This window comes from Theileria orientalis, chromosome 1, assembly GCF_000740895.1.
Source record: "Theileria orientalis strain Shintoku DNA, chromosome 1, complete genome".
Classification (NCBI taxonomy): Eukaryota; Apicomplexa; class Aconoidasida; order Piroplasmida; family Theileriidae; genus Theileria; species Theileria orientalis.
In genome coordinates this window covers 610,645-637,853 of record NC_025260.1, presented here as the reverse complement: position 1 = coordinate 637,853, position 27,209 = coordinate 610,645, and the positions used below count along the sequence as shown (strand labels likewise).

The 27,209-nt window shown below is 37.7% G+C and overlaps 13 protein-coding genes across 13 annotated transcripts; 5 read left to right on the top strand and 8 right to left on the bottom strand.

Annotated features, from left to right (window-relative positions):
- Positions 1–93: 93 nt before the first annotated feature.
- Positions 94–852, top strand: TOT_010001241 (conserved hypothetical protein; the record flags this gene model as incomplete). The annotated part of the gene is made up of 1 exon (XM_009690829.1): positions 94–852. The coding sequence occupies one exon, from the start codon at positions 94–96 to the stop codon at positions 850–852; it is 759 nt and encodes a 252-aa protein (XP_009689124.1).
- A 148-nt stretch (positions 853–1,000) lies between these two features.
- On the bottom strand, positions 1,001–5,017 carry TOT_010000290 (predicted protein; the record flags this gene model as incomplete). Its single annotated transcript, XM_009690828.1, has 16 exons — positions 1,001–1,366; positions 1,850–2,143; positions 2,223–2,366; positions 2,565–2,701; positions 2,809–2,856; positions 2,995–3,142; positions 3,237–3,351; positions 3,490–3,603; positions 3,710–3,777; positions 3,869–3,949; positions 4,020–4,101; positions 4,184–4,302; positions 4,361–4,435; positions 4,494–4,596; positions 4,667–4,846; positions 4,917–5,017. The coding sequence occupies 16 exons, from the start codon at positions 5,015–5,017 to the stop codon at positions 1,001–1,003; spliced, it is 2,175 nt and encodes a 724-aa protein (XP_009689123.1).
- Positions 5,018–5,166: 149 nt separating this feature from the next.
- TOT_010001240 (conserved hypothetical protein) lies at positions 5,167–6,482 on the top strand (the record flags this gene model as incomplete). Its single annotated transcript, XM_009690827.1, has 2 exons — positions 5,167–6,355; positions 6,424–6,482. The coding sequence occupies 2 exons, from the start codon at positions 5,167–5,169 to the stop codon at positions 6,480–6,482; spliced, it is 1,248 nt and encodes a 415-aa protein (XP_009689122.1).
- A 192-nt stretch (positions 6,483–6,674) lies between these two features.
- TOT_010001239 (eukaryotic translation initiation factor) lies at positions 6,675–8,378 on the bottom strand (the record flags this gene model as incomplete). Its single annotated transcript, XM_009690826.1, has 8 exons — positions 6,675–6,707; positions 6,855–6,966; positions 7,136–7,248; positions 7,349–7,429; positions 7,542–7,619; positions 7,685–7,882; positions 8,013–8,167; positions 8,363–8,378. 8 exons carry the CDS (start codon positions 8,376–8,378, stop codon positions 6,675–6,677), a joined length of 786 nt encoding a protein of 261 aa, XP_009689121.1.
- A 202-nt stretch (positions 8,379–8,580) lies between these two features.
- On the bottom strand, positions 8,581–9,905 carry TOT_010000287 (conserved hypothetical protein; the record flags this gene model as incomplete). Its single annotated transcript, XM_009690825.1, has 8 exons — positions 8,581–8,622; positions 8,692–8,892; positions 8,923–8,957; positions 9,000–9,097; positions 9,193–9,253; positions 9,317–9,412; positions 9,576–9,702; positions 9,774–9,905. 8 exons carry the CDS (start codon positions 9,903–9,905, stop codon positions 8,581–8,583), a joined length of 792 nt encoding a protein of 263 aa, XP_009689120.1.
- Positions 9,906–10,625: 720 nt separating this feature from the next.
- On the top strand, positions 10,626–11,072 carry TOT_010001238 (uncharacterized protein; the record flags this gene model as incomplete). Its single annotated transcript, XM_009690824.1, has 1 exon — positions 10,626–11,072. The coding sequence occupies one exon, from the start codon at positions 10,626–10,628 to the stop codon at positions 11,070–11,072; it is 447 nt and encodes a 148-aa protein (XP_009689119.1).
- Positions 11,073–11,145: 73 nt separating this feature from the next.
- On the bottom strand, positions 11,146–12,444 carry TOT_010000285 (molecular chaperone; the record flags this gene model as incomplete). The annotated part of the gene is made up of 8 exons (XM_009690823.1): positions 11,146–11,355; positions 11,385–11,577; positions 11,651–11,736; positions 11,793–11,836; positions 11,866–11,913; positions 11,973–12,028; positions 12,063–12,202; positions 12,268–12,444. 8 exons carry the CDS (start codon positions 12,442–12,444, stop codon positions 11,146–11,148), a joined length of 954 nt encoding a protein of 317 aa, XP_009689118.1.
- A 134-nt stretch (positions 12,445–12,578) lies between these two features.
- Positions 12,579–13,523, top strand: TOT_010000284 (conserved hypothetical protein; the record flags this gene model as incomplete). The annotated part of the gene is made up of 1 exon (XM_009690822.1): positions 12,579–13,523. The coding sequence occupies one exon, from the start codon at positions 12,579–12,581 to the stop codon at positions 13,521–13,523; it is 945 nt and encodes a 314-aa protein (XP_009689117.1).
- A 29-nt stretch (positions 13,524–13,552) lies between these two features.
- On the bottom strand, positions 13,553–14,630 carry TOT_010000283 (3'-5' exoribonuclease; the record flags this gene model as incomplete). The annotated part of the gene is made up of 6 exons (XM_009690821.1): positions 13,553–13,574; positions 13,762–13,828; positions 13,858–13,939; positions 14,060–14,144; positions 14,279–14,436; positions 14,493–14,630. 6 exons carry the CDS (start codon positions 14,628–14,630, stop codon positions 13,553–13,555), a joined length of 552 nt encoding a protein of 183 aa, XP_009689116.1.
- An 87-nt stretch (positions 14,631–14,717) lies between these two features.
- On the bottom strand, positions 14,718–20,672 carry TOT_010000282 (conserved hypothetical protein; the record flags this gene model as incomplete). Its single annotated transcript, XM_009690820.1, has 4 exons — positions 14,718–14,744; positions 14,823–15,603; positions 15,768–17,357; positions 17,488–20,672. 4 exons carry the CDS (start codon positions 20,670–20,672, stop codon positions 14,718–14,720), a joined length of 5,583 nt encoding a protein of 1,860 aa, XP_009689115.1.
- Positions 20,673–21,012: 340 nt separating this feature from the next.
- On the top strand, positions 21,013–21,773 carry TOT_010000281 (conserved hypothetical protein; the record flags this gene model as incomplete). The annotated part of the gene is made up of 4 exons (XM_009690819.1): positions 21,013–21,133; positions 21,194–21,410; positions 21,536–21,641; positions 21,672–21,773. The coding sequence occupies 4 exons, from the start codon at positions 21,013–21,015 to the stop codon at positions 21,771–21,773; spliced, it is 546 nt and encodes a 181-aa protein (XP_009689114.1).
- A 164-nt stretch (positions 21,774–21,937) lies between these two features.
- On the bottom strand, positions 21,938–22,495 carry TOT_010000280 (conserved hypothetical protein; the record flags this gene model as incomplete). The annotated part of the gene is made up of 2 exons (XM_009690818.1): positions 21,938–22,213; positions 22,457–22,495. 2 exons carry the CDS (start codon positions 22,493–22,495, stop codon positions 21,938–21,940), a joined length of 315 nt encoding a protein of 104 aa, XP_009689113.1.
- A 232-nt stretch (positions 22,496–22,727) lies between these two features.
- TOT_010000279 (serine/threonine protein kinase) lies at positions 22,728–26,865 on the bottom strand (the record flags this gene model as incomplete). The annotated part of the gene is made up of 9 exons (XM_009690817.1): positions 22,728–22,743; positions 22,842–23,245; positions 23,717–23,940; positions 24,142–24,248; positions 24,358–24,668; positions 24,837–25,001; positions 25,140–26,197; positions 26,282–26,342; positions 26,428–26,865. 9 exons carry the CDS (start codon positions 26,863–26,865, stop codon positions 22,728–22,730), a joined length of 2,784 nt encoding a protein of 927 aa, XP_009689112.1.
- Positions 26,866–27,209: the final 344 nt, after the last annotated feature.

Sequence of the window (27,209 nt, the reverse complement as noted above, 5' to 3'; positions counted from 1 at the left end):
CAAATGGATATCGGGGAAATTAAGTTAACTTTTCTCAAATTTCGTAAATGTGAAGGCAAATATGGATTCCTCCTTTATACCGTATAACCGTTAATGTGTAACTTAATTTTTGTATTATATAACTTGTTTTGCTTGGCTTCGACAAAATATTTAGTAGAATCTTACGTAATAGGCACTCCCGTTAAGTATCGCCAGAACTCTTTAGGGCCCATAAATTACAGGTACATTATGGAGCGGCGCAACCCCAAGAACGTAATTTCCTTCAGAGCGGGGAAAGTTAAGCTCATAAAAGGCCTCAAGGAGCAACTGAGGGACACGAAGGCGCTCTTCCAGTTCCGTTTATTCCGTATGACCCACCCCATCCGTCAGTACATAAAAGACAACCTTCTTAAGGATATAGAGCCTCTGGAGGACGGTAGGGCGCCCTTTAAGCTTCAGGTGGTCAAGAACTCACTCATGCGAATAGCGCTCAGCGGAACCGAGTACGAGATTTTTACGCCGAAGGTGGAGAAGACGAACCTGTACATCTTTATCTACGACGACTCCATAGTCCCGAGGCTGATGTCGCTGATCAACGGGTTCAGGAAGGCGTCGAAGCTGGTAAAGTGGCGTTTCGAGCCCTCGTTTGGCTGTTTCTGCGGCCGCATTGTCAACTCGCTGCAGATGAGGTCGCTCAGCTCCCTGATAACCAAGAAGGAGCTAATCGCAAGAATGTTGCCAATACTGCGCGTCCAGCCCGTCAGGCTCGCAAACTCTCTGAACGTGTCGTCGAGACTGCTGAATTCGATCAGTTACACACTCCACAGATTGAATTCGACCCTGAAGCAAATCAAGCGACCTAATGTGCTATGATTTTAATGTTCCAAATTTGACTTAAATATGTAGTACCTGCAATAGACGTGTAATACTAATAGTTGACCTAGGTCTGTAATACGTAATAGTTGTGTACGAACTGCATCAATGTATACAAAACTCATAATATTCAAGTGTTCCGGAGTGACTAGAGCCTTTGGAACAGGTAAATGTACCCGTTCTGCGCTGGAACGTTTGTACATTTGTTTATTTTACTGTCGTTGAACGCGTACCACTCGCCGTCCTTCTTCAGGTGGCATATGTAGTGGCCGCTGTTGATGCTGTTGCCGACGTGTGTTACGAATCCCACCAACTGGTATCCCACTTCACACTCGCCCGTGCTCCCATTGCCTAAGTGGCCATTACAATAGCTGTTATCCCTACCAGAATCGGCGTTAGCGCTGCTTCCAGTGGCACGAGTGGTGACGTCCTCATTGCCGTTGGCAGTAGTGGTACTTAGGTAATCCATTAACGAGGAGATATCATCGCCATAGTACCCGAGCAACTTAAGGTTCTATTTACAAATTATTAATGCCAGTCAGTGGTATTTGTTGTAGTAGTAGTATTATTATTAGTGGTAATAGTAGTAATATTATTATTAGTGATAATAATGGCAATATTATTATTAGTGGTATTAGTAGTAATATTATTATTAGTGGTAATAGTATTAATAGTAAAAATAGTAGCAGTGGTATTAGTAGTAAAAGTAGTAGCAGTATCAGTAATGACCAACCAGCTCATTATCATTGTGGCCAAGTTGATTGAGCAGCAACAACGTCTCCGTTGTGTCATTTAACTCATTGCTCAGTATCCAATTGAGGCATGTATCCACATCGTTGGACTTGGTTGAGAAGTATGCTCTCCTACAGTGTCAATCGGTAATCATAGTCATTGGTGCACTTGGTAACTGTCTAACCAGCTAACAGTATAATACCCACCTCACTTGGTAGTCAGTAAAGCCCATTGACATTAGAACGTTCAATAGGCCCTCGTCTACGTCATAAAATAACTTAGTGGTGGCCTTTCTACTATCCTTGTCGTTGTAAACCACCTGGTAACCGTCCACTTTTACTGAATTGTTATCGTATAACTTAAAGGTCACCACATCCGGCACCAGCACTGGGTTTACTAACTTTGAAAACGTCCAATCCTTCTTCATATAGAACCGTTCCAGCTTAATGAACAGGTACTTTGGCAAATTGTTCAGTCCGTTTTCCAAAGTTGCCTGGTGGGTCACACCATCGTTCAGGTATTCAATTGGCACCTTGTTATACCAGTTATTGATAGGATCCTATGATAACAAGTTAGTGCTTTTGACAAATTAAATAATTAAACACTCGTTCACTAGTATATACTATCTCCAGGCATACTGTTAGCAGTAGTTCCTCTGTATTATCCACTTCATTGTCGGACGTTGCCTTTAGTGAGTTTAATAGGGACAGTGATAGGATGTGTGTTTGCGTTGTGTTAACATTAATCAGCTTTAGGGCGTCACATTTTACCACTTGGTACACCTATAGATTAAATTAATTATCCGTATTAATAAGTACAGATACACCTACATGACTAACTGTTTAACTGTCCAAGTAACTACGTGTCCAACTATGTATCTGTCCAAGTAACTACGTGTCCAACTATGTATCTGTTTAAGTGACTCAGTATCAGAATATGTATCCAACTATTTATCTAATAACTGGCTTACGTATGCTTACATTAAAGTAAAACAATTTTTTTAAGTCTAGTTCCTTATCCTTCTTGTCCACATGTTCAGTTAGGTAATCTATAAAAAAGGACAAGAACTCTTCTGCATCTTGTTGGTCATTGTTGTCAAACAATTTGTTGTGTTTACCTGTTTTTATCTGTTAAAACTCGTGCCAAATAAATAACTTTATCTATTCTGTCAAGTGTTTAACTATTCAATATCAATATCAACTCAAATATCAATTTCAAACTGACTCAGTGAATACTTGAACATATTCGGGTTAACATGAAAGCTTTTATGGCCTATAAATTTGTCAACTCCAGCATACCTAACTACCTAAATGACTAAATAAAACACACGTAAACCACTCTTTGTTAATGCCAATACTACATAAATTACTCTAAGTATCTAAAAATAGTATTCTATTAATGTCCAGTTACTCGTTATGTCGAAGTATTCTATATTCCTCTCTTTACACTTAGTTTGGTATTTTGACAGATTTAAATTGCATTGAGTTACAAACTTATTTGTGTTAATACAGGTACATATTTTTGAATATTGCAGGAGCACATCATCAAAATCCGATACCTAGAGTAAAACAATGTTGATGGGTAATATCAGCTACTTAACTAACTGTACAGGCACTTGTACAAATATAACCCATCTATTAACTGTTTCTTACGTTGAATCGATTGTAATAGTGTATAAAGTAACTATTCATCTCTGTGACGTTGTTTAAAAATTGTACAATCGAGTTTATGTAACAGTTATGTCCAGAGTTATCAATTCCAACGAATCTACAATATCATCAGTTTTTACCAGGTTTCATAGTATCAACAGCTATCAGCCTTCGTAAAATCAGTATATTCTGCTGTACAACTTAATATTGGTACATATCTACCCATTTAATAATAACCGATACTGTCCATTCATACTTTGGTGCTGGCTTCATTATTAGGTCGTTCTCCGTTACTACATCGGTCCAGCTATGTGATTGATTCTTTTCCAACTCAAGTTGTAATGTTGTCTTTTCAGTTTTTTCCAGTAACCTATTAGCAATTTATCATTTATAATTTTTACTCTATATTGTTCTCTTATAACAACGGCGCTGTAAATAATATCAAATATTTACATAAATTATGCACAAAGCCTTACTGTATTTTAATTCCAAAATGCGATAGGTGTTTGTCCAGAAAAGGATCTGTAACCAAGTTATCCTCATCCTAAGAGTGTTTTATTATAGTGAAAATCATAATTTGTTATCGTATGTGTGCAATCAACCACGTGTTAACTCTTTATCTCTATCAAACTTACTGGCGCGTAACTAAACACGTCTGCGGACGTCGGCGTAATTGTTCCCAGTTTCACTGCCAAGTGGTACTTACACCCTGTTTCCTACGCATCGATTAGAGGCCATTTGCTAATAAAAATTGACAACACGCCCATTAATTAAATATTGTTTAACTTGGTAGTGTAACAGCGCCGCTCCCTCGCTGCCGTCCTGGCATCCTCCTGAGTCGTAATTCTTCCTTCCGCATCCCACGAACCTACCAACCATTGAAGTCTCAACTATTTGTCGTAACTAGCTTAATTATTTTTTGTTTCCACCAATGTATACTCATCACATACCCGTCCGAGAGGTTCAGCCATAAATTGGTTGTGGACCCGCACTTTTGGCACTTGAGGTTATCGTGAGTAATTTGAGGCGGATTTTCAATTTGCACCAAGTCCCTGGCGTATTTGCTCTCCTATGAACTTTCGTTAGTCGTGCCATTTTGATATATTCAGCGGACTAACTAACAGTACCTCTATCATATTCATCCACGCCAAGTCGTCGCTCTTGAATTCGTACCCAGCGTGCTCAATTATGGCATTACAGATCTAATCAATTCATTAGAAATGCTAAATTAGAGTTGAATGATATAGAATAAAAGGACACATTCAGCAAATTCCCCGGAGATTCTTCCAATTTAATATAGCCCAGGCTCGGAGAAAAAACTTCATATTCAGTCACTTCTTCGTAATATTTTCTTTCCTTGTATCTAAAACATCCATTACACTTTTTTCATCCAGCGTATGAACAAAATAGGTGATAAATAATATCAAACTTACACAACGTCGTCCGGTTGCGTTTCCTCCGGCTCCTCTTGAAATACGGGCTCCAAATGTCGTTTAACATTTAGATATATCGCTTTGGGATAATTTTTATCATATTTCAACATTTCTTTACCAAATGATTCATATGATGATAAATTGATGAATATTCCGTCAGGAAAGTATTCATTATCAATACTACAGAATTTATGCGTTTCGTTCATAAAATATATATGAGTAAAGTAGAAATCCGTATATATGACTGTACCTGTAAATACACCCGGTTTTATGAACAACTGTGTGAGAATTAGGAACCTTTAAGGATAGTTCCTTACACAGTTGGTCAAATTTATCGCTTAAAGAGGTCATAATGTGTTCATAGTATAATTTATGGTTATATAATGATAAGCCTGTTATATTTAATAGGTATAAATAAGTGAGTTGTTAGTAAAACAAATGATTCCACTACTCATCTCCCCATCATTATTGGTGAGCAAATATTATTATATAAATTGAAAATGCACCTAATATTGGTTTTTTTTAATAATTGTATCATTATATTTTATACCTTATATTTATTAAAGTTTAATTTTGCCCAGTGTGTATCAAATACTCGTAATTGTCATACACTGGTATTTCCTACCTTTAATAGTAAAATTAATCGCAATGTTAATAATTTAAAGTTTACTCCCACTAGTGGTAGGTTCAATAAAAGGAATCTAAGTAAATTGTGTATTATAAATAACGAGTTCATCACTCTTAAACCTGTTCAAGTATCTGTTAACACATTTTGGGGAAAAGACTCTCAATTTAACGCAAACTTTGTAATTAGCGCTAATTTAAATGATACTTTTCGCACTGTTAAAGATTTCTTGTTTAAGAAAACCGGTATCCCAACCGAAGTGCAACAACTGTATATAAATACAAATAATTCAGTAGATAAGGATAATATTCCTAGTGTCACATCTAACAAATTAATAAAGGTTGTGGATTCAGATAAATTGAACAAGTATTTGAATCATTTTAAGGTTTCTAAGTTAAAGGAGCTGGAGTTGGACCTGGTACTGGACTTGCCTGCGCCCGTATACAAAAATATGAAACCGGACCTTTCTAGAATAGAAGAATATGTTTCCGGTCTAATAAAATACACAGAGTTGTTAAAGGATGCTAACAATGCCACTTTGAGTAGTAAATTTGACAGTAAAAGTAATATTGTTGAACGTATTAAGGAATCCACAAATTACGCTTCTAAATTACATTATAACGACAGTAAATCAACTGAAATGGATAATTTAGAAGGCGATAGTGATGTGAATAGTAGTAGTAATGTAAAAGGTAACAAGAACTTAGCTGTTAAAAGGGTGTATGTTAGACTTTTCAGGGACTTGCCGCCAGATACACACTTGTTCAACAAAAGGTTAAAATACTTTATTAATCACTATTTTCCACTGAACACCAGTGCAACTGTTAAATTCACACTTTTTTGTTTACTTTTGAGGTTAAACAAGGGCTACGATAAGGCCATTTTAGACGCAGTTACACTAATGCCTCTGGTCGCCCTAATTATGCAAACCAGGCCAGGAATCTTCCTAAATAAACTACTGTTTCACCTGATAGCCAGTCAGGGTGTTCCCAAAAGTAAGAATTGTATTTACACAATTTACTATCCATCAGCTAATTGTTACTTTTATACACATTACCTAGTTAGTTACCTACTTTTTTAGTTATGTGTGTTTCTGATTCGTTTTCTGATGTCAGATGATATCAATTTTTAGTATTGTACAATTTACTGCCTTCACATCTGGCTCAAAAGTTTCATTCGAATCGCACTTAAGACTTTCAACAGATTCCTTCTGATCAACCAATGTACATTAATTTATTAAAATATTCATTGTATGTATGTATGACTGTCTTACATTTGTATTGAATGGGTTTAACATAAAATAATCAACAGCTACAGATGAATGTGAGTGGTAAAAAATGCAAAGATGATAATAGTTAATGGGTGACACAGAATGTAAAAAAATTAACGATCCTTAGCAGGTTTAGCCCATTCAACCTAAAGATACACATTAATTTAGAAGTTATCCATGGTATGAACATAAATATACGGATAAAAAATAAGTAGTTGAGCTATTGAGTAGCTATGTAAATAGGACAGTTAGCTGTATAGATATATAAGTATTCTATAATAGTTGCGACTTACATTGAGTAACAGATTGTTGTATCCCAAACGGTTAAATCTGTTAATTGCCTCAATTGCATCTTGCCTATTGACGTATGTAACGAAGGCAAATCCCTTGGAGTTCTGAGTTTCCCTATAATAATTGAGTTAATTGTGAGAATAACCTTAGCAAAATCTATACTAACAAACATAGCAGCAACAATAGTAACAATACTAACAAACATAACAGAAACAATACTAACAAACATAACAGAAACAATACTAACAACCATAGCAGCAACAATAGTAGAGTGTCCACTTACTTGTACTTAGCCAAATATGCGCGGTGAATTCTTCCAACCTTGCCAAATAGGTCGGTCAAGTCCTTTTCTTTAATGTCCTCACTCAGATTTGTAATACGAATAGTGTTCTCATCCTAATAGTCAATTATTAGCAATGGTTACATGATGTCGTTAACTCAATCTCAGCAAACGATAACTATTTGTGGTACACAATAGACGGTAAACATAACATACAAATGATCGACGCTCCACTCCATCTTTTCTGGACGGTGGTATATATTTGGCTGTCGTTTCCTTCTCCTCAACTTCCTCCTCCTGTAAAACATTTATTACGTTTTTATAATAGAATAGTAGTCTACTTCTGGCTCTACTAATTTGAATCTAGTGGTACGGTGTGTAATTAGTTATAATAGTCTAATAACTGTACCACCACGTCCTCTTCGCGGAGACTCTTGAATTTAAGCTTTAAGTCCCTCGTTAATCTCATTAGGTTTGCGTCAACAGGCTAAAAATTAAAAATTATAATATTTAAATGTAAAAAGCGGTATATGGGTCGGGTCTAATACTTACTGTATATAAGAAATCAGATTCGTCTTGGTTAAATCTGCGTTCATTTCTCGATGGCTCCAACAAGATATCTTCGTTTGATATTAAAGTAGATCCCATGTCTGTTTGATCATCTAGGTTAAAGGGCAGAAGATTTTTGCGGTCAAACACAGATTTGTGGGTCTTTTTAATGATTTTAATCTCCTTTATGCGTTTGGTTAACTAAATCATGTTTGTGTGTATTATTACAACTCATTTATAGCAAATAACATATTATTAGGGCATAGACTCACTCAATAGAAAATAAGCTATATAGTTTACTTGTAAATTTAACATTGTACTAATGGCTTACTTTAATTGATTGTCCACGGTTATTTTTAGGGTATGATATGAACGTCTTGATTCCCTGCTCATCGATTCCAAAATCGAACCCAGTTAAGTTCTGAGGCTTTTCGTAATCCTCATCAGCCTCAATATCGGCCCATTTAGTATCAGATCCGGAATCGTCTGAAGTTAAATTGAACACTTGATAGGATAGAAGATAACAAGATATGGGTGGATTCTAACTAAATAATGATATGTATATCCGGTAATTACTGGGAAAACAAATATTACTGGCTGAATCTGTAAATAAAGGCCTTAATGGAACTTACGGAAGACCAATCAACGATATTAAATAAAGTAATAGAATATAAAACTTACTGTCTGGAACTCTCATTTTATACATTAATTTACGGATATGTCAATCAAAAAGTAAATAATATGTTATTTTAATAGTAACTAATAAAATTAATTAAATATAAATTGAACCAGGTCCCCATACTAACAAATGATAATTACACACCATCTAAACAGTTTAGAACCATATATTAATCATTCCATATTAAAAGGTTATACGATACATTAAAAATACTACGTTATTAAAAGTTTAAATCCAGTTCCACCAAATTATCATCGGATTCCTACACAATATTTTCACATACCATTTTCGACTAATACATCCTAGCAAGCTATAAACTAGTATTTTATACTTCAAAGTAGGTAATTGACTCCTTCAATCTCCTCTTTTTGTCCCCTAAACGCCTATATAATTGAAAAAACGAACCCTGCCTAACATAGATGGTGGAGAGAGTTAAGAATACAATTGTTATGAGCACAAGTACTCCTAATTGGTTTAATTGAATGTAATCTTGGGTACCAGATATTTTTAATTTGATTAAATTCCAATTGACCTAAAAAACGTTTATTTTAATTAAACGTACGTGACCACCCAGGAGCCAATCAATTTCTGCAACATCTACACATTTGGTTAATTATTAGAAAAAATGCCGCAAAAAACCTTCTGATCTCATGATTGGTATTTTATTTAATCCAGGAAGGTTGATAGACTGCCGAATTTTGACTTTGCTTTTAGCCAATGTCAAAATCTTACAAAATCTAGTAATAAAAGATGAAATAGGGAAAATTAAAAAATATCAATATGACTAGGTTGTATGCACTCTGTAAAACTTGTAGAAGTAACTGGAAAATACCTTTTTGACTCATCCTCTTCTATCATATCTGATATTGACAGTTCAGCCCTTTTGGAACAAGCTAATAATCAATTAGTATTTCTAACAGGGCGTTGGTGCTAAATAAAAACGAATTAATGGATACACTTCCACAAAAGCTTAGATATGTCCTTTGAAACATATATAGTAGTAATTCCATCCTTGCCCGAGTATATGTATTCCTTAGGCTTAGAATCATCACCTAAGAATATTTTCACAATGTATAGGTTATTAGGGTTCATAGCAATCAATATATCTATAATTAAATAGAAGATTTGTTTAAAATACTTAGTAATAGCTTAGAAAAACTATAATTTAATATTGAATGTGCTGATTTATAGGTATTTATTAAGCTAGTAAGATACATGCTACAGTTGAAAAGAACCCAAAGAGTGTTTTTAGGCACTTTTCTCTATCAGAAGCGTCCTCAATAACCTTAGGGTTCAGATTGCAGACACCTGAATTGGAAGGGCAAGGAGACATACCAATTTCCTAAACGAAGAGTGTATGTGATAACGATAACAATGTATAGTAGTTAATAGTGCTTGTAACGTAGTAGGTACTTCGCAAATGTGCCTGTTCAACTTGGAATCTCGACCATTTAGGCTTACACATGTGTCATGTAAGTGTGTAGTGTTGAAATTGCAAAAACAGAGTTTCAATGCAATAAGAATAAAAGAAATGAGCCCAGGCATTCTTACCCCAAATTATTAATCATAATAATTAAGGAAAAAAGGGCCGAACCAACATTTTACACAACCTCAAATGTCTAATGAGCAAAGAATAGTTGATTTAGCACAAAATTGGTGAATATAGGGTCAAAAAACTGTAGCTTAAACCGATGTGTAAATTAATTGTATTGGAATCCCAGGTGTTTTAAAAAGATGAAAAAATCGGGATTTACTAACTTAACAATGTGGCAGTTGCCCCAATAGCTGAGCAGATGGTCTAAATATGTTTAAATTTAATCAAAAAAAGATTATTCTGGTTTTATATAAATAATAACTATAAACCACATGATATGGGAGTGAATATCAAGAACTAAAACCTAGAATCTGTCCCACCGATCTCGACTTAATTAATAAGCTGAATAATTGAGAAGAACTTTAATAACTCTGCTCAAAACCCATATGTTTATGATTCTGTTAATTTAATCCATAGGTTTTTGTGTTAATTTTTAACGGTATTAATGCAGTTATTAATTTTTTCAATTAATAAGCCATAAAAAGGAACAGATGTGATAACTGTACTGTTATTTATTGCATCTACAAAATAGCCGTGGATTATATTTTAATAATTGTTAGTTTCTGTTTTTTATACTAATAATATCTTGAATAATTGTCACTAATACCGATAATATTTAAAAAATTATTAACGAAGAACTGAAAAACCTGTTAAATTGACCAGATTTTAAAATGTCGACCGAATCAAAGAGGCAATGGATGCAGAGCTGTGAGGGGAAAATACGCGTGGGCCCGGAGTATCAAGCAATGATCCCGCCCTTTTACAAGTCAAACGTCCAACAATCGCAAAACAGAAACGGCCAAAACACAGCGAACGGCACTGCAAGCGACGCCAATAACACACTTACAGCAGGCGTGGCTGCCAGGACCACAAACTCGGACGGGAGGCTGTACAACGTGGCCGCGACCCTTGACCCCAACCTGAACACCAGCAATTTTCTCGACGACGAGGACGAAGAATTCATAAAGTCGTACGAGAGCATAGACGAGGAGCCCTTCGACCTGGACATATCAAACCACTTGCGGTTCCCGGAGGGCGGCGACAACGCGAGTTTCCTATACGACCTCAAGGGACACGATGGTCTAAAAGGCCACGACGACCTAAAGGACTGCCAATAGTAAGTAACATTTCAATATAATAAACAACACGCATGTGCTAGCTAGTCTGTGTACATTTAATTTTGCAATATTATTATCGGCTTGTTCTTACGAGGATCGTATAAAATAGTTGGCCTGGTGGTCTGGCTCCTAGGCATCTAAGAAAAGATGAGTCGAGTGGAAATACAAATGTATGTGGAGGTATAAGTTCGTGTGCGTATTTACATAAATATGTGCTTGTATCTAGGTATGTATGTGGAGGTATAAGTTCGTGTGCGTATTTACATAAATATAGAGTAGCTAACTAGGGGGTAGTAATATGGCACATAGTACCTCAATTGTAGTAATCTTCTTGGGCATTCCAGGCTCATCAGGAGCCAGCTTGTAGTATTTCCTCAACACAGCAACAGTCGGGGCTTCAAAAGGTGCGATAATGCGCTCCCACTTCAGGCTAATGGGATTGAAGAAGGCGTTGACCATGTGTTCATGTTTAACATCGTCATCTTCATATACGTCATCAATAACACTGTACAGTAATTAAAAGCTGATGCGTGAAAAAGATGGTTTAATTGTTGCTGTAATTGGTACGAGGAACAAACCTGGAATCTGTTAATCTTACAAATATTTCACCAAAAATTAAACAAAAAAAAGTAGCAACAACACACGTTAAGAAGATGGCACCAATCTATGCATAATTATGAATGAGTAAAGAGTAAAATGGCGACTAGAATGTAAACATACTGTGAACAGGTGGGTATTGTCCTCATGCGCATCTTGCCGAGTGCCTTAAAAAACTAAAACGGGAAAAACAAACCTGATGTGTATCTCTTATAACGCTCCCATCGCTCCGAATCAAACGCCTCTGAAATTAATTACGGTTTATTCAAAGAGAATGTTATATATGTTCTTAACAGAAGTTACCTTTGCTCCCTGCTCGATGTATTTTTATGGATGGATCATCCCTTAACTTGTATTGACTGAGTGGATTGTTATAACAACCAGGTAAATTACCTCAATTTCTGGTCATATAATCTTCTCTTGCCACTATCCGTGAGAACATCGTGCGATTCCTTGATGCAAATGAAAATTAGTCTACTGTTTTTATCCTTGCTTGTATCTGGATGGTACAACTTAACAAGCTTCAAGTAAGCCTAAAAGAAATTAGCGGTGGCAATTAAGCTTTAATTTTATGTAATCATTTAAACGCCAATGACACCTCTCTGATGGTAATTTTATCAGCATTTCGGGGCACGCTCAGTACATCATAATAGGTCAACTTTCCGGACTTCAGTTTCGACTGTATTTCTCCGTCATAAATGGAAAAGAATCTCTTATTAACTAGGTTATTTAATATTTTAATGTGATTGATATTTATATGTGACCTATAGTACATTTAAAAATTGTATATGGTACATTTAGTGAATAAATACTGCCACATATCATTTACAGTAAATCACTATAATCATTTAATTGTTAACACAAAATTGTACCATTATGTATTTTTAATAACTGTGTCCACTACATGATATGGAAGAAGCTGATTTAACCGATGCAAGTCACCCATCAACTGACTTTAAAGATGGTGGTGATGAGTCCACCTATTTATCTAGTGTAAATAAAGATTCCATAAATACTGATGATAAAAACACTAAGTTAACAGATGTAAAGGATACGGAATCTGAAATTGGCGATCAAGATGATACAGAGGAGAATGAAAATGACCTCCAAGATGACTATGAGTCGGAGCTTAATTCAGAGCCCTATCCAGATTTGGTGGATGAGTTAAGTGGAATAATATACATCTCTAGAATACCACCCTTCATGGGACTGGGTAAATTGAGGTCCTACTTCAGCAAATTTGGGAAAGTGGGCAAGGTGTACGCACACCCGGAGCCCATCGGCCAGTACAACAAGAGGGTGAAGATGGGAGGAAACAAAAGGCTCAAGTTTACGCACGCGTGGGTACAGTTCTACGATAAGAGCGTGGCGAAGAACGTTGCAAAAATGCTTAACAACAGGCCCTTCGCAGACACCAAGAGAAGCAGCTTCTGGAAGTACGACATATGGAACATCAGGTACCTCCCCAGGTTCAAGTGGCACAACCTCGTGGAGTATTGGTCACAGCACAAGAGGGAAAGCAAGGAGCAGCTGAACTTACTTTTGCAGAGGGAACGTAAAAGGAACCTGAGGTACCTGGAGCAGCTGGAAATAGAAAAGCGGGAGCACCAAATGGAGCTGAAGAGAAAGGGCAAAAGGGACTCATTAAGCAGTAAAGAAGACGACACCGCTGAGAGTGCCAGTAATGCTGCCAACAATGGCAAACGTTCCATCAGTGACGATGCTGATGAGGCTTACGCCGTTTGCACACCACCCAGAAGGATAACACAGAGCAATAAGAGGAATAAAATTAAGTCAAATGGGCAATCAGAGGAGGAGATTCCAGTGAACCTACTCAACTCAATAGCATTATAATACACAGTTTAAAGGAAAAAGTAATAAAGTTAATCGTTCTTTGCCACTTTTCTGTAAATATTTTATATTCGTGGTTGTATGCATTCTATACTTGTAGGTAGCATTACACATTGGTACGCAGTGTGTACATAGTAAGTGTTTATGAGTGTGTTGATGTGTTTGTGTATATGTACATAGTTGTGTGCGAATATGCGTATACAAAAATATATATGCGCATAGGCAAATAGTTGAGACTAACCTCTTCTCCACAGACTTGGAATCCACGGACATGAAGTACTTCCAGGATATTGGAACCATAGGCTCGCCTACAAAGGTAAATTACACACACTGATACCATTTTTAGAAGTTGTTTTAATGACGCCGAGCTGCAAACCTGCAGTTGATAAAACAAACTGCTTCCCCTCTCCAGCATATATCTGCGCAGTAATTAATTTAATCAGCAGTTACTTAGGTTGGCTAGTGATTGATAATTTCAAGTAAAGTTGACGAATATTAAATCAATAATTAATCACTGATCGATAAAAATAAAGTATTACCACTTTCGATTTAATAAAATCCCCTGGCTTAAACCAATCATACATGAAAACTTCAATGTTTTTGGATTCCAAAACGTTGTTGCTGCTAAACAGTATTCATATGAAACGCCAGTTGAAAGTGAAAATACGTGTTTGGATGTTAGTTAACAGCGACTGAAAGTGTTACTTATGGTTAAATAGTTAAATAGAGGCCATTCAGTGGTTAGTTGCTGAAGTTACCTCAGGACTCCTTTGAAATAATCCTTGACAAACCGCCCATCGACGCAGATAATGTTACATTCGGCCTTCGTTATGTTCAGCTTAATGATTTGTGCGATAACGGTGGCTCCGACGTACGGAGTTTTAATATGGTTGGAAACGACACTCACAGAAGTCTTCTGTATAATAAATTTGAACGCGATGACATAATGAGGATTTAAATGGTTTAAGATACCGTTGAGTCTTCCGACGAATATGAAACATTGCCCAGAATTGCGGAATATATAACGGAATCCTTGACGTAGACGTTATTGGACGGTGTGTATTCATGAACGGTGCCCAAAAGGGTACCGGGAAAGACAATGTCGTCCATAAGGTTAATTTAAATATAATAAAATCAAGTAAAACAAAGTATAAATAAAACCAAAGAAGTAAGTGGTGAATAAGTGAAAGTATTCCACTACAAAATACAGGGCCACCCAAACAACTTAACACAGATGCTAATCCGCACCAAGTATTATAAAATGTACATTATTACACCGTTGACGCGATTGTGCTAATTGACTTTGACGGTCAGTGGATTATGATGCCAGTATGCGACCTTCTCAGTTTGAGATATGATTGCGGCGTTTATGCCCAGAGTGCCTGGCTCAGTTGTCACAAATTCAACGCTCGCCACCTTCAAGTAGTAGTCCCAGTCGTCAGTGTGCCTCTTTAAGGAACTGTTGATCGCGTGTTCAGTGCCAGTATCAGTACCGTTGGGAGCTCCGTTACACGCCGTATCAGTGCTGTAGTCGCTCAGGCCTATGATAGGGCACGCCCCTATCTGCTCTAGGCACCCCGTGTACTCTATTCCGCTAGTTTTGGTGTAGCACTCCTTGTTAAAGGGCACTATTAGCACCTTATAGTCGTGGACCGGTTCGTATCCGTTGTTCCTGACCAGAACGTTTACTGTGAATTTGGAGCCTGGGCTCGTCTCAAACGTCCCCTTCGCGGATCCCACCGCATCGTTCGTCGACACTGAGAGCTCTATTGTCAACTTCGACATGATCAGGCTGTTCAAGTTCCTGATGATTACCCTCTCAAACATCGATAGCCTGCGCCTGCTGAGGCTGCCGTGACTCCAGCTATTCTCCAAGTTAAAGCTATTTGCCGTCAGGTTGTTGTAGGAACTACTGGTGTACAGCTTATAGCTGTCCTCGTCACTCAGATTGTACACGTTCGTGACTCCAATCTGATTCATATCGCACGTCCATTTAACCTGTAGGTGTGCCAGGACCATTTGTGTGAATTCGTGTAAGTCAACGTCCTTTCTGTAATCCATTCTCCTCATCTTAACGGACCAACTAAACATCAATGAGCATTTGATTACCACTGACTATATAACTACAAATGGGTATGTAATTACCAATGTGCACCCAATTATTGCTGCATATCTAGCAATTAAGAACACTAATGGTTGGTGCACAGTAACTATTGCTAAACACCAATTCAAATAAGTAATGCTTACCGCTGTGTATAATTAGGATCCGATACGAAATTGGTTCTATTTATCACGCAGTTGAACTTAATATCGCTCTTGTTGATGATATTGATGAAAGCCCTTACGCACTTGTGATCGAATATCGGCGTGTACGTTTTAAGCGACGATAGTGTCGACTGCTTAAAAAGGTGGCCAAACTCATCCGCGTTGTGTATGAAGTGCTTCAAATTGAAGTATACCATGTTTTCGAACTTAATGCTGTTTATTTCCAACGACTTTTGAACCTTCACCTTCACGTTCCTGTGCACATACCCCCTCTCAGTGCTATTCGCGCCATCGCCAACTGTTGAATTAGTTGTGTCACTGGCGCCTCCATCTCCGACCTTAACAATCGTGTAATCCAGTATGACATTGAAGTTGTTTATGATGTCGTTGCACTTGTAAATTATTGGCACATACAGTGTCTCATTAGGTGGAACACTCACTCCACCAGTGTGCTCATGGTAGTTATTCACGCTTATATCGTGGCAGTCAACGCGGTCACTTCTAACCAGCTGGCAGTGTTCGTTCAATATAATGATAAACTTTGAGTAGAACTGCTGTTTTATGTTCTTAAGTCTGTTTTTCTTAAGTTTTTCCTTCACGTAGTCTCCGCCTATCGTTATGTTCTTTATTTTCCTCTTCTTCGCTCCGTACACTTCGTTCTTATATCTATGGATAACATCATGGTCTGCTGACTCAGCTGTATAGTAAGGCAGTGCCGATATTTTAACATTTGTAAAGGTGTGATGTTTATTCTCGTTCTTCAGCCTGACGTATATCAGCTTTATTTCGCCGTTAATTAGCCGAGCTACCTCCATATTATCTCCGCTATCGGCATTACCGTTATTGGTCCTGGTACTAGGGTCAACATTAGAGATATTGGTCCTGGTACTAGGGTCAACATTAGAGATATTGGTCCTGGTACTAGGGTCAACATTAGAGATATTGGTCCTGGTACTAGAGTCAACATTGGCATTGTTAGCCGTGTCCACATTATGGGCATTAGCACCGTTACACGACTGTGCATTGACTTGGTGGCCATAAGCCACGTTTATTGACGCTCTATCACCCCTGCCACTCGCCAACAGTGAGTCGTAATAGCTGTAGAAGATGTTACAGTAGCTGCACGAATAACTCATACACAACTTTAGCTGCTTCAAAACTGTCCCTTGTCCAGATTTTGGGACCCTCAGCCAGCTAACCATGTCACTTTTTATGCTGTCAATGTCAATGATGCTCGGATTGTTACTCGTGGCTACTGTGTTAATGCTGCTAAGCCTAGCACTGCTACTCCCAATACTGGTCCTCCTGTTTGCACGTTCGACAACTCCGCTCGTGCTACTGATGCTCCTTGTCATCCGACTCATGTTACTTCTTGCGGAGTCATATATGCTCGTGTTCAGTGATATTTTACCTGCCACTCTCGAAGAACTAGTCGTCCTCCTACTCGAGCCTATCGAGTAGAAGTTGCCAAACCTGGCGTCCGTGTAAAAGTTGTTGAAATCCGTGAAATAAACGTCCAGTCTCGACTTGTTGTAATTGTTAACTGCATTCAACTCCAACACAGCGCTTTTCCTAAACGTTTTTATTATTTGCAAATAGAGACGGTTAATTAAACTATTGTCGTCGGCTACCAATGCTAACTACTGCGTACACTTAGTGATTATTTGCCAAGTGGCTTTCTAGCTAACTATTTAAACAATACTTTAGCAAATCCATCAGCCCTGTGTCGCTCTTTAAATTATCTTCAAACGCGTCTTCGGCCTCGTATCGTGTCAACAGATGCGACAACAAATTGCAGTCTTTAAACATCAGCTGATAGCACTGCAATTTATCAAACAGTAAGAAGCTGATTCCAATGACGTGAAGTGCCCCTGGCTCTCCGATTACGATCTTTAAGTTGTGTTTAAAGTTCCTTTTGAAGGGCGGAACTTCTATTTCCGTGAGTTCACTATCAAAGGTTGCACCGATCGTTATCAGTCTCACGTTCTTCAAAACCAGGCAGACGGGCAGTGGATTGTCCAACTTCATCTCAACACTCAATTCCTTTTCAACGTAGACCACCTTGTCAACCTTGTCGTACACGTACTCCACGTACTTCTTATTGCCACTGGTGCCACTCGCACTATTGTCAACACTGGCGTCGCCCGCATCAGTAACACTATTATCGTTAATCGTATCACTATCTGCGTTGACACCGTCGGAATCCCCGACACTACTGCTGCTTGTTCTTTTATATCTCTTTCTAGAGGTATAACTGGGGTCATATTTTCTTAGTTTACACCTGTATATGATGCACAGTCTCTTATTCATTATGACACATCTCGGCTCTATCACGTGGTCGCTGTATACTGGCTTAATTTTAAAGTGCTTGTACGAGCCTTTGACCAGTATATTGTAGCGACTGCGCCTACGCGTACTCGAGTACACGTGTTCCACCTTCTTAATGTTCGAATGCTGGTAACTGTAGTTGTCTTGCTTCAGTTTAATCGAGTATACGATAGGGAAGTTATTAAACTGCAGCTCTTCGAACCCTCCGATGAAGTGTGCGCTCGATCCACGCTTATTCATCTTATTTAAAAGAGCAAGCGCATCATTACTCATGCCGCTGTCATCCCTAATACCAGTGTCATCCTTAGTACTACTATCATTAGGCTTATCGTCTCTATTTACGGTAACGGCTTCGACCCTGTCTGTGCTGGTACCAGTAGCTTCATTAGCATCAGCACCATTAGAACGACTTAACAGAATAACGTGTGTGATTATAAAATGATTCGGGCTTGCCACAAACTCGCCTTTGATTCTTTCAAACATCTTCAGGTCAACGGCGTATTTCAAATCAATTAAATAGTCAAACAGGTTCATGTACTTCATCAGTACCAGCTTGTTTACCTTCCTATTCAACTCCTGCTTGTCGTTCCCGCCATTTGCCGTAGTCGCGCACTCGTCTTCAACATTGTTACGGGCAATGCCATTATTTCCCGTAGTGCTCGTAACTCCATTTGTGCCAATACCATCACTATCATTGCTGTTACCGCCAACTAATTTAACTATTTGACTCTCTATTATTGTGTTTTTGATCTGGTACCAGTGCTCATATTCCACAAAATTCAACCCATCCAGCAACGAATGACACCTTTTATCCTTCAACCCATTATATACCGCCGACACCAAGTTACATATCACATAGTTTATGTCTTTGTACTTATATTCTCTCTGTTCCGTGTCTACTGTTTTACTGCCATTTACCAATTCCTCCAAGAGATATTGGTAAAACAACAGCTTCCTCCTATACTTCGACTTACTCAACAGGCCGATGATATACTTTAGTATGCTACACTGTTTCTCCTTACTGCACACTCTCTTCGAGTATATTATAAACGAGTTTATTACCTTCGTGACGAAGGGCGACTTTATTTTAAACAGTACGTTAACGTAAAATGCAAACAACAACTCAACTTCCACGGAATGATCGGAAGTCCTCATCCACAGCGTATACGACTTATTCAGGTAGAATAGCAGGTAGTTCAGTGGCTTTTCTCCGACGTCCTTCATTAATCCTTCGATGTTGTACTTGTCGTACTTATCATACTTGATCTTTATTCTGTTTAAGTCAATCTCCGAGGTCACGTCGGTGTTCTCCAACGTTCTACTTGACTGTTGATCTTCTGCGTTTTCTTCTATGCTTTCATTTGCTACGTCGATGCCTACCGTCCCAATCGCGTGATAATTATCACTGTCCAATTCAATAGATGTATTTCCCGTTGGCATTTCAACCGGCTCACTAACTGCAATTGCCACATCCGCTGCCAATTTACTCAAGTGGTGTTTAAATATTACTATGGACAGTGCAAACAGTGTTCTGCAGTATTCCAACTCACTCCCCTCTGCTTTAAACAGGTAACTGCTCAGTGTGTAATAGTTCATTGCCATCTCCTTCTTGTTAATCGCCAAATGCAAGTCTCCGTAAAGCCTCACGTTGGTCCCATTATACACTTCATTCACCTTCAAACCACTCTTTTTATGCTTACCGAGATGCAAATGCGTGATCTGCTTCAGAATATATTTCTTAATACTCTCTAACGAGTACGCCTCGTTACTGAAACGTGCTACTAGTTGCGATAAGAATGAAGTAAGTATGTTTAACACAATTTCCTTCAGTACGCTATGGAGTATATTCGTGTCATGGTCGCTACTGTCTGTAGCATTTCCACTGTCACTCTCCTTTACAAACACGAAACAATCATGTATAAATTCGTCGTCCTCTGCATTATATTTACGATACTTGTGCAAATTCTCCTTGACTATGTACTTGTCAAATTCATCTATCAACCTTTGTACTAACCCCGATCTCGTCAACAAGAAGTGGAAAGGAACCTCGTCATTATATTTGTCCTTTTTTGAGTAAAACAGGTCAACTAGACTAAAAATGTCCGATTGCCGATCGATAATCAGCGATGCGATAGTACTCTGTTTATAAAACAAGTTTGCCGACTCTTTGTGCTTTTGTTCACTAATATAGTTAATTTGAAGTGTGGAATCGCTAAAATAGCTTGATGTGTTGGCTTCTTTGAGTGATGTAAGGGCCTTGCTGCTGTTTAGTATGTGTTCGTGACCAATAGGTTCCTCTTCAGAATTCCACAATATTTGAGTGGGACCTAGTCTTAACTTCGATGAGAAGTGAATCCGGTCCTTAAACCAATCAAATTCTCCACTGGAGATGAAATCGGAGACCAAATCGTTCGTATCGAAAATGTTTAACTCCGAGTTCAGAAAATTGAGAATTTCATTAAATTCAGACTCTTTAACGGTCTCAGTTTTCGAGACAACAATATAAATTCCAGTAAATAGCGATTCTGCGATAGTTAGACCGGGTGTGTGTTGAAACATCGTAAAGCATTCATAAAGTTAGGTAAATACTCAATTTAAACACAAACATGGTCATTTTAATATACCAAAATTAAAAAATATAATACAAATGAATTAAAATTTGCCAATTTCCTTAATATAATAATTGAACACATGTGTATATAGTGTTACATAACTTGGTATATAATCATGATTATTTAACCAGTAGTTTAATATTAAGAGCAAAAATGAATAAAAATGTTATTTTAATATATTCTAAACCATTATTTGTTTAATTCTAACATATATTTACAATAACTTTTCACATTTAACATATAATTATCCGACCAGATTACAATCAAAATAAAATATTTTGTAAATAATGAATTCTGATGATGATTTTAGTAGTAATGAAGGAACTCGGGTCGGGGAAGAATCCAAAACGAAAGTGAATCTTACACAAGAGAATGTCAAGGAGCTGATTTCTAGCCTTCTTCTATCAGGTACTCCAAATTATAGGAATTAAATGACAACTAACTCTAACTAATAATTAAAATTTTTAGTTGTGGAATATTTGACTAAAATTTGTGTCATCTGTGAAGGAGATGATGTGGCGGATGCTCAATCGGTTAAAAATCTCATGAAATACATGTATTGTGCACTTAAAATATTGCCGTTTAGATACAAATTTGAAAAAACGCTGAAAAAGTTGCAGAAGATCATAGAATATAGCAATAATCAATCATATGATCTAGGAATAGTAATCAAGGGTTTAGTAAAGTTAGTAAACAGATTAAATTAAATTGTAAACATTTGATACTATGGAGTTAATTAATATTTGTGAAAATGGCTGCGTGGATATAAATATACACACCTAACCAGCTTTGTGAAAAATAAATGTGTAGAGCAGTTGACGAGTACGCCAATCCTTACGAATGGCTATACGATAACGTAGTGGATAAGTATTTGAAGTCGGGAGAGAAATTGGACGAAAGTCTATCAATAATAGACGTATCTTAAAAATTCATAACAAATGTTTAGACACTACAAACGAACCTCCTTGAGAGGCTCCAGGTATCAAAAATCGATGAAGCTAAAGCTGAACCGCAAGTTCTTAAAGAATCAACCACTAGAATGGACTAATTTTATGTTTATGTATTGATTCATTTAGAAATTTGATAGAATATTCACATAAAAAATGGCCATGGTCGCTACACACTTGCCACTGCTTACTGAGCATCCATTAGGGTTTTTAAGTAACGAATGTGCGTTTAAACCATGAATATATTACAAAATACCACTATCAGTCACAGATAGGCGTATTTATCAGATGGAAGAGGCTCTGAAGGGTCGCTCAACTGGACGTACACAGTGCCGTTCTCCACCTTCACACTATGGGTGCGCTGCATGATCCCCTTGGACTTCCAACCCAGAGACCGGATCTTCCGCCGGTTTGTTTCCTTGTCCACCACGATTTCGACCGCTTCGTAGAACGATTCGCCCGTGGTTATGGATATAATGTACTTGTGCTGTGGGCATCTAATGCAGGGCTGGTTGCAAATCTCCTCAATGTCTTCCTCGTGCTAAACTGGCATAAAACTGCTGCTGTCAACGTACCCTCTCCAGCGCTCCGGCCGAGTGGTAACAGTTCGCGTCGGTTGCGTAGAAGCGTCCCTTGTAATGCCACACGACAACTACATAACAGTTACACCGTTTGCGGTGAACAAGCAAGGAATCTAGAGGTCTACTCGCTTACCCTTCCTTCCAGATACTACTACTCTTTTGGGTCTGTCTAAAAACTGAATGTGTAAATAAGAACGACCTACCAACGACGCTGAGCCTACCGGGTGAAACTCCTCAGCCATAAACGAGTTACTTTATTGAGCACAGGCTACTAGTGTACAACGGCAGTTCTGTTACTGTTTCAGTGTGTTAAACATTATACAGACGACTGATCGCTGTGCGAACCCATTATATTCCCACACATGCCTCAACACACCCTCCCATACCGTAACTAACCACTGCTACCATAACCAACGTTCGCACAATCTTGTTAAACGGTCACAAAAATAACGATTAATCAACTAATATCATCAATTACTCATCCACGCTTCTCCACGCATTGAATAACTTGCGTAACCATACGCATACTCATAAATACACGTACACGTATTATCGCACGTATTTCAATTTGTAAATATTACCTTTTACCCGCGTATGAATGGGTGCATCAGGGCCTCGTCTGGTGTGAATCTTTTACTCGGATCGATCACCAGGCACTTTTCCAGCAACTCTCCCAGCTGTCTGACCTTCCTCACCATCTGTTCCTTCTTCGCCAGCGTTTCCTTGTTTACTGTTCCGTCGTTTCTGAGCGTGCTTGAGGAACTAAGCAGCGGGTGTCTCTCCAGTATGCTTTCTGTGATACTTTTCGTTTGCCTCAGGTCCTGTATTACTCTCGTCACTTGCGTTTTACTGAACTTGTCTTCTGTTGCGTATATGAAGTCGAAGTTTTCATCAAAGTGCTGTGATGCTAGTTGTCCTGATCTTATCAGCTTGTTCGGTATCTTTCCCTTGTACTCCATCATCAGCTTCAGCATATGATTGTTGTTACGTCCCTATTTATCATGTTATTACAATTATGTAATTATTATAATGTTATTAATGTATTGTTATTATATTCTTATTATCATGTTATTATGTTATTATTGTATTGTTATTATCATGTTAATAATGTATTGTTATTATATTCTTATTATCATGTTATTAATGTATTGTTATTATATTCTTATTATCATGTTATTAATGTATTGTTATTATATTCTTATTATCATGTTATTAATGTATTGTTATTATGTTATTACTATCATGTTGTTACAATTATGTAATTATTATCATGTTGTTACAATTATGTAAGTATTATCATGTTATTAATGTATTGTTATTATATTCTTATTATCATGTTGTTACAATTATGTAATTATTATCATGTTGTTACAATTATGTAATTATTATCATGTTATTAATGTATTGTTGTTATGTTATCACCTTGTTACATCCATTACACTCAATACCTAACTGCCACTTACTGGGAAGAGTATGTCTCCTGTTGCCAACTCGTAGATTGTTGCGGCTGCGCTCCACACGTCTATTTTACAGTCATACTTGCATCCCAGTATTATTTCTGGTGCTCTGTAGAACCTGCTTACTAAATATGCTGTTATATCGTTTTCTGACTCATCGCTTGCTGATCCGAGGTCACATATCTTGATTTGGTTAAAGTTGTCACTCACAAGTATGTTGTCAGGCTTCACTATATTAATAACGTTAATAAGTGCCTTTATTACTAACTAGCATCAGCTGCTGTTAGCTATTCTTACGTAGTGGTAATGACAAATGCTAGGTAATGTTATACAATGTTGTGGGCTAATTGTGTACATATTGTGAAATAGTTGCATAAGGCGTTATCTAGTCTTAATTCTAATACTACCCTAAGGGCGTGTTAACAACTTACAGTCTGCGTGCATCACTTTATTCTTCTTCATGTGGCGTAGTGCTATGAATATTTGCCTTGCGTACGAGTGTACGTACGACAGGTTTAAGCCATATCCCTTACCATTCCTGAGCATCAATTAGTCGTTTGTACATTAACACACTCAGGCGTAACTACTTAATTCAACTTAACATTCTAGCTGCCTATCTATATTCCTCAGCTCTATTTAAAACGTACTTTTTCAAATGTGATCTTAGGTTTCCCCAGTACCAGTCAAAGACCATGCACAGGTGACCTCTGTATCGAAACGACGTTTGCAACCGTACTATGTGCTTCTTATCTTCCTTATCTGTTTCGTTTAACCGGCGCAGTATTCCCATCTCCTTTTCCGCCGCCTTAATCATCATGTCGTTGTTTCTGATTACTTTAATTGCCACGTTAACCTTTTCTACTGAGTCGAAACACTTCAACACTGACGAAAACACGCCCTTTCCTGCCAATTCACTCAACACACTGTAGCGGTCGTCCAGCACCTCTCCTATCATTGCCTACAATATTAGTGTTAATGCTAAGTCAACACACCATCAACTAATCAATATAACAATACCTATGTGGTAATAACAGAAATAAGTGGTTGAAATAGCATCTGAATAGGTTGTATATAAACTATAAGTTTAACGACATACTATATATCCTTACACTATCGTGAATAATACCTGGTAATATCCCTCTGAGTCGTTCCAATTTTCTGCCAACGATCTGTTTTCCAACTTATTTGTTATTACTCTCTTGACTATCTTCCTCTTCTTCGTATCAGTCTCTTCAAGTTTCGTCGAAAACATATCCATGTCATCTTCTTCGTACTCCTCTACAACTTCCTCCTATTGAATTAGTGTTAATAGTCTAATTTTCATGAAAAAAAAAAGGTTTTTTGTTATTAATAGTAATAATTACTTTAACTAGCATCAACTGCTAAACACAGTTTTCTATAGTCCAGCTATCCGATAACTAATGCTTACATAGCTCTCAGGCTGCTGTTTCATTTTAATTATAAAATTGCGCAACTTTTGCTTATCCTGCATCAACTTCTTCTGCAATTCAGAGTACATATTGGATTTGTTCCTTTCCTCCTTTACACTGTCCTTTGCGGTCGTGTCCTCTGTATCTTTATTTCCAAGTTCATTTTCTTTCAAATCCTTGTATCCTTCTCCTTCGTTTTCATTCTCATTGCTCTCCGAATTACTTGAATCCTTCGTCTTTTGATAATAGTTGATTGGGGACGGTGTAAATGGCGACTCTCCTTCCAAGACGACATCCTCTAACAAATCTAGCCTAAGGTCATGTGCGGCTTTTACGTCTGCAGCGTCTGTAACACTCTCTCCATCCTTAATGTTACTGTAAATTTTGGTATCGCCAAGTTCTTTAGTGCCAGTGTTTCCAGTAATGTCGTCGGTGTTAACATTGCTAACAGTGGTGTTAACATTGCTAACAGTGGTGTTATCAGTAGTCTTGACAGTGTTACCGCTAGTACCAGCAGCATTGTCGATCTTACCACCCGCAGTTACTTCTGGTTTAGTTGGTACTATTGTTGTCGGTTCAAAGAACATTGAAAACGGGTTTACACGCCTCACTTCTTTGGCCGTTTCACTCTTTTTATCGTCGGAAACACTTACGCTTGTGGGAGTAATAGTAACGGAAGTAGCGACATGTGCACTGGGACCAGTACTGGAAGTAACAGTGGCACCTGGGCCTCCATCTCCTGCTGCAGGTACTGCTGCTGAAGCAACTGTTTGTGTAACAGTTGACCTAGAGTCGGTACTAACCACACTGACGCTAGGTGCTGATTCTACAGCCTTGTTATCTCCACTGGCAACACTGTTGGTGGCGCCGTCACCAACCGAATCAGCTATTGGCAAACTGATTACTTCCGCCGCTTTTGAGCTGCTTGACCTCTCTGACGATATGGACTGGTGCTTCTTCAATAGCTTATCTCTTTCTCTCCGCCTCATCTCCAAGAAATTATCCACATCCTCCTCTTCATCAAGCAACTCAAGTTCCTTTAACTCCTCTTCATCAGCTACACAGTCAATTATATCTTTTAAGCTAATTGTCAACACTCTACAGCTAACTAGTACTAGCTATAACTTGTGTGTAAACCTACATTTGTCAGAATCGGCCCTTTTATCGTGATTAAGTTTGCGATATTTTACATCGGAACGGCTCTATATACATTTTTATTTAAATTTTATAGATATGCTATGGGTAATTACATAAATTCTTAATTAGCTTCATATCTAGGCCACTTACCTTTTGGCGTGAATTAGAGCGTTTACGTGATGATTCCCGATGGTGTGAAAATCTATAACGTTTATTTTCAATCTGTTTTTTATTATTTTTACTACTATAGATACTATTTGGGGATCCTTTTCTATTCCGCCTACTTCTAGAGGTTGACCTATATCTAGAACGTTTTCTGGAATCTCTGGAGACCAGCTTAGACGGGCTCCTGATGCTAGATCTAGAGGAGATGCTGGCATCCCTGGAGTAAGGCTTATAGACCCGGGAACTCATCCTTGTGCGATGTCTGTAGTGATCTGTGGAAGAGTCACTGGATAAACTAGAACGGCCTAAAGACATGGATAAGTGAGATAAAGTACTTGACGAGCGCCTTCTTCTGTATTTACTTAGGGAAGCGGAACTATCATCAGTAACTGGGCTTTTGTCTGAATCACTATATCTAGTCATTTAGTATATTTATGTGTGCTTACGAATATTAATGGGTTGACAATAAAGGATTCAAATTATAAAAATTTTAATGTGTTTCAATAAATCACTTAAAACAATGAATTTAGCAGCCTATTAGTTTAAATTAGAATCTTGTTACATAAAAACTAAAAGGTCCATTGAAATAACAAAATGATTTAAACCTGTCAAAAAATTCTTATTATTATTAAGGAAGAACCCATGGGGTGACAGATTCTAATTATTAAGGGATGGGGAATTAGGAAGCCAGAACACATTTAAAAAGCTATAAGTTTAGAAGGAAGATTCGCTTTTTTGTCTCCGGTCAGCAAATTCTAAGTAATTTT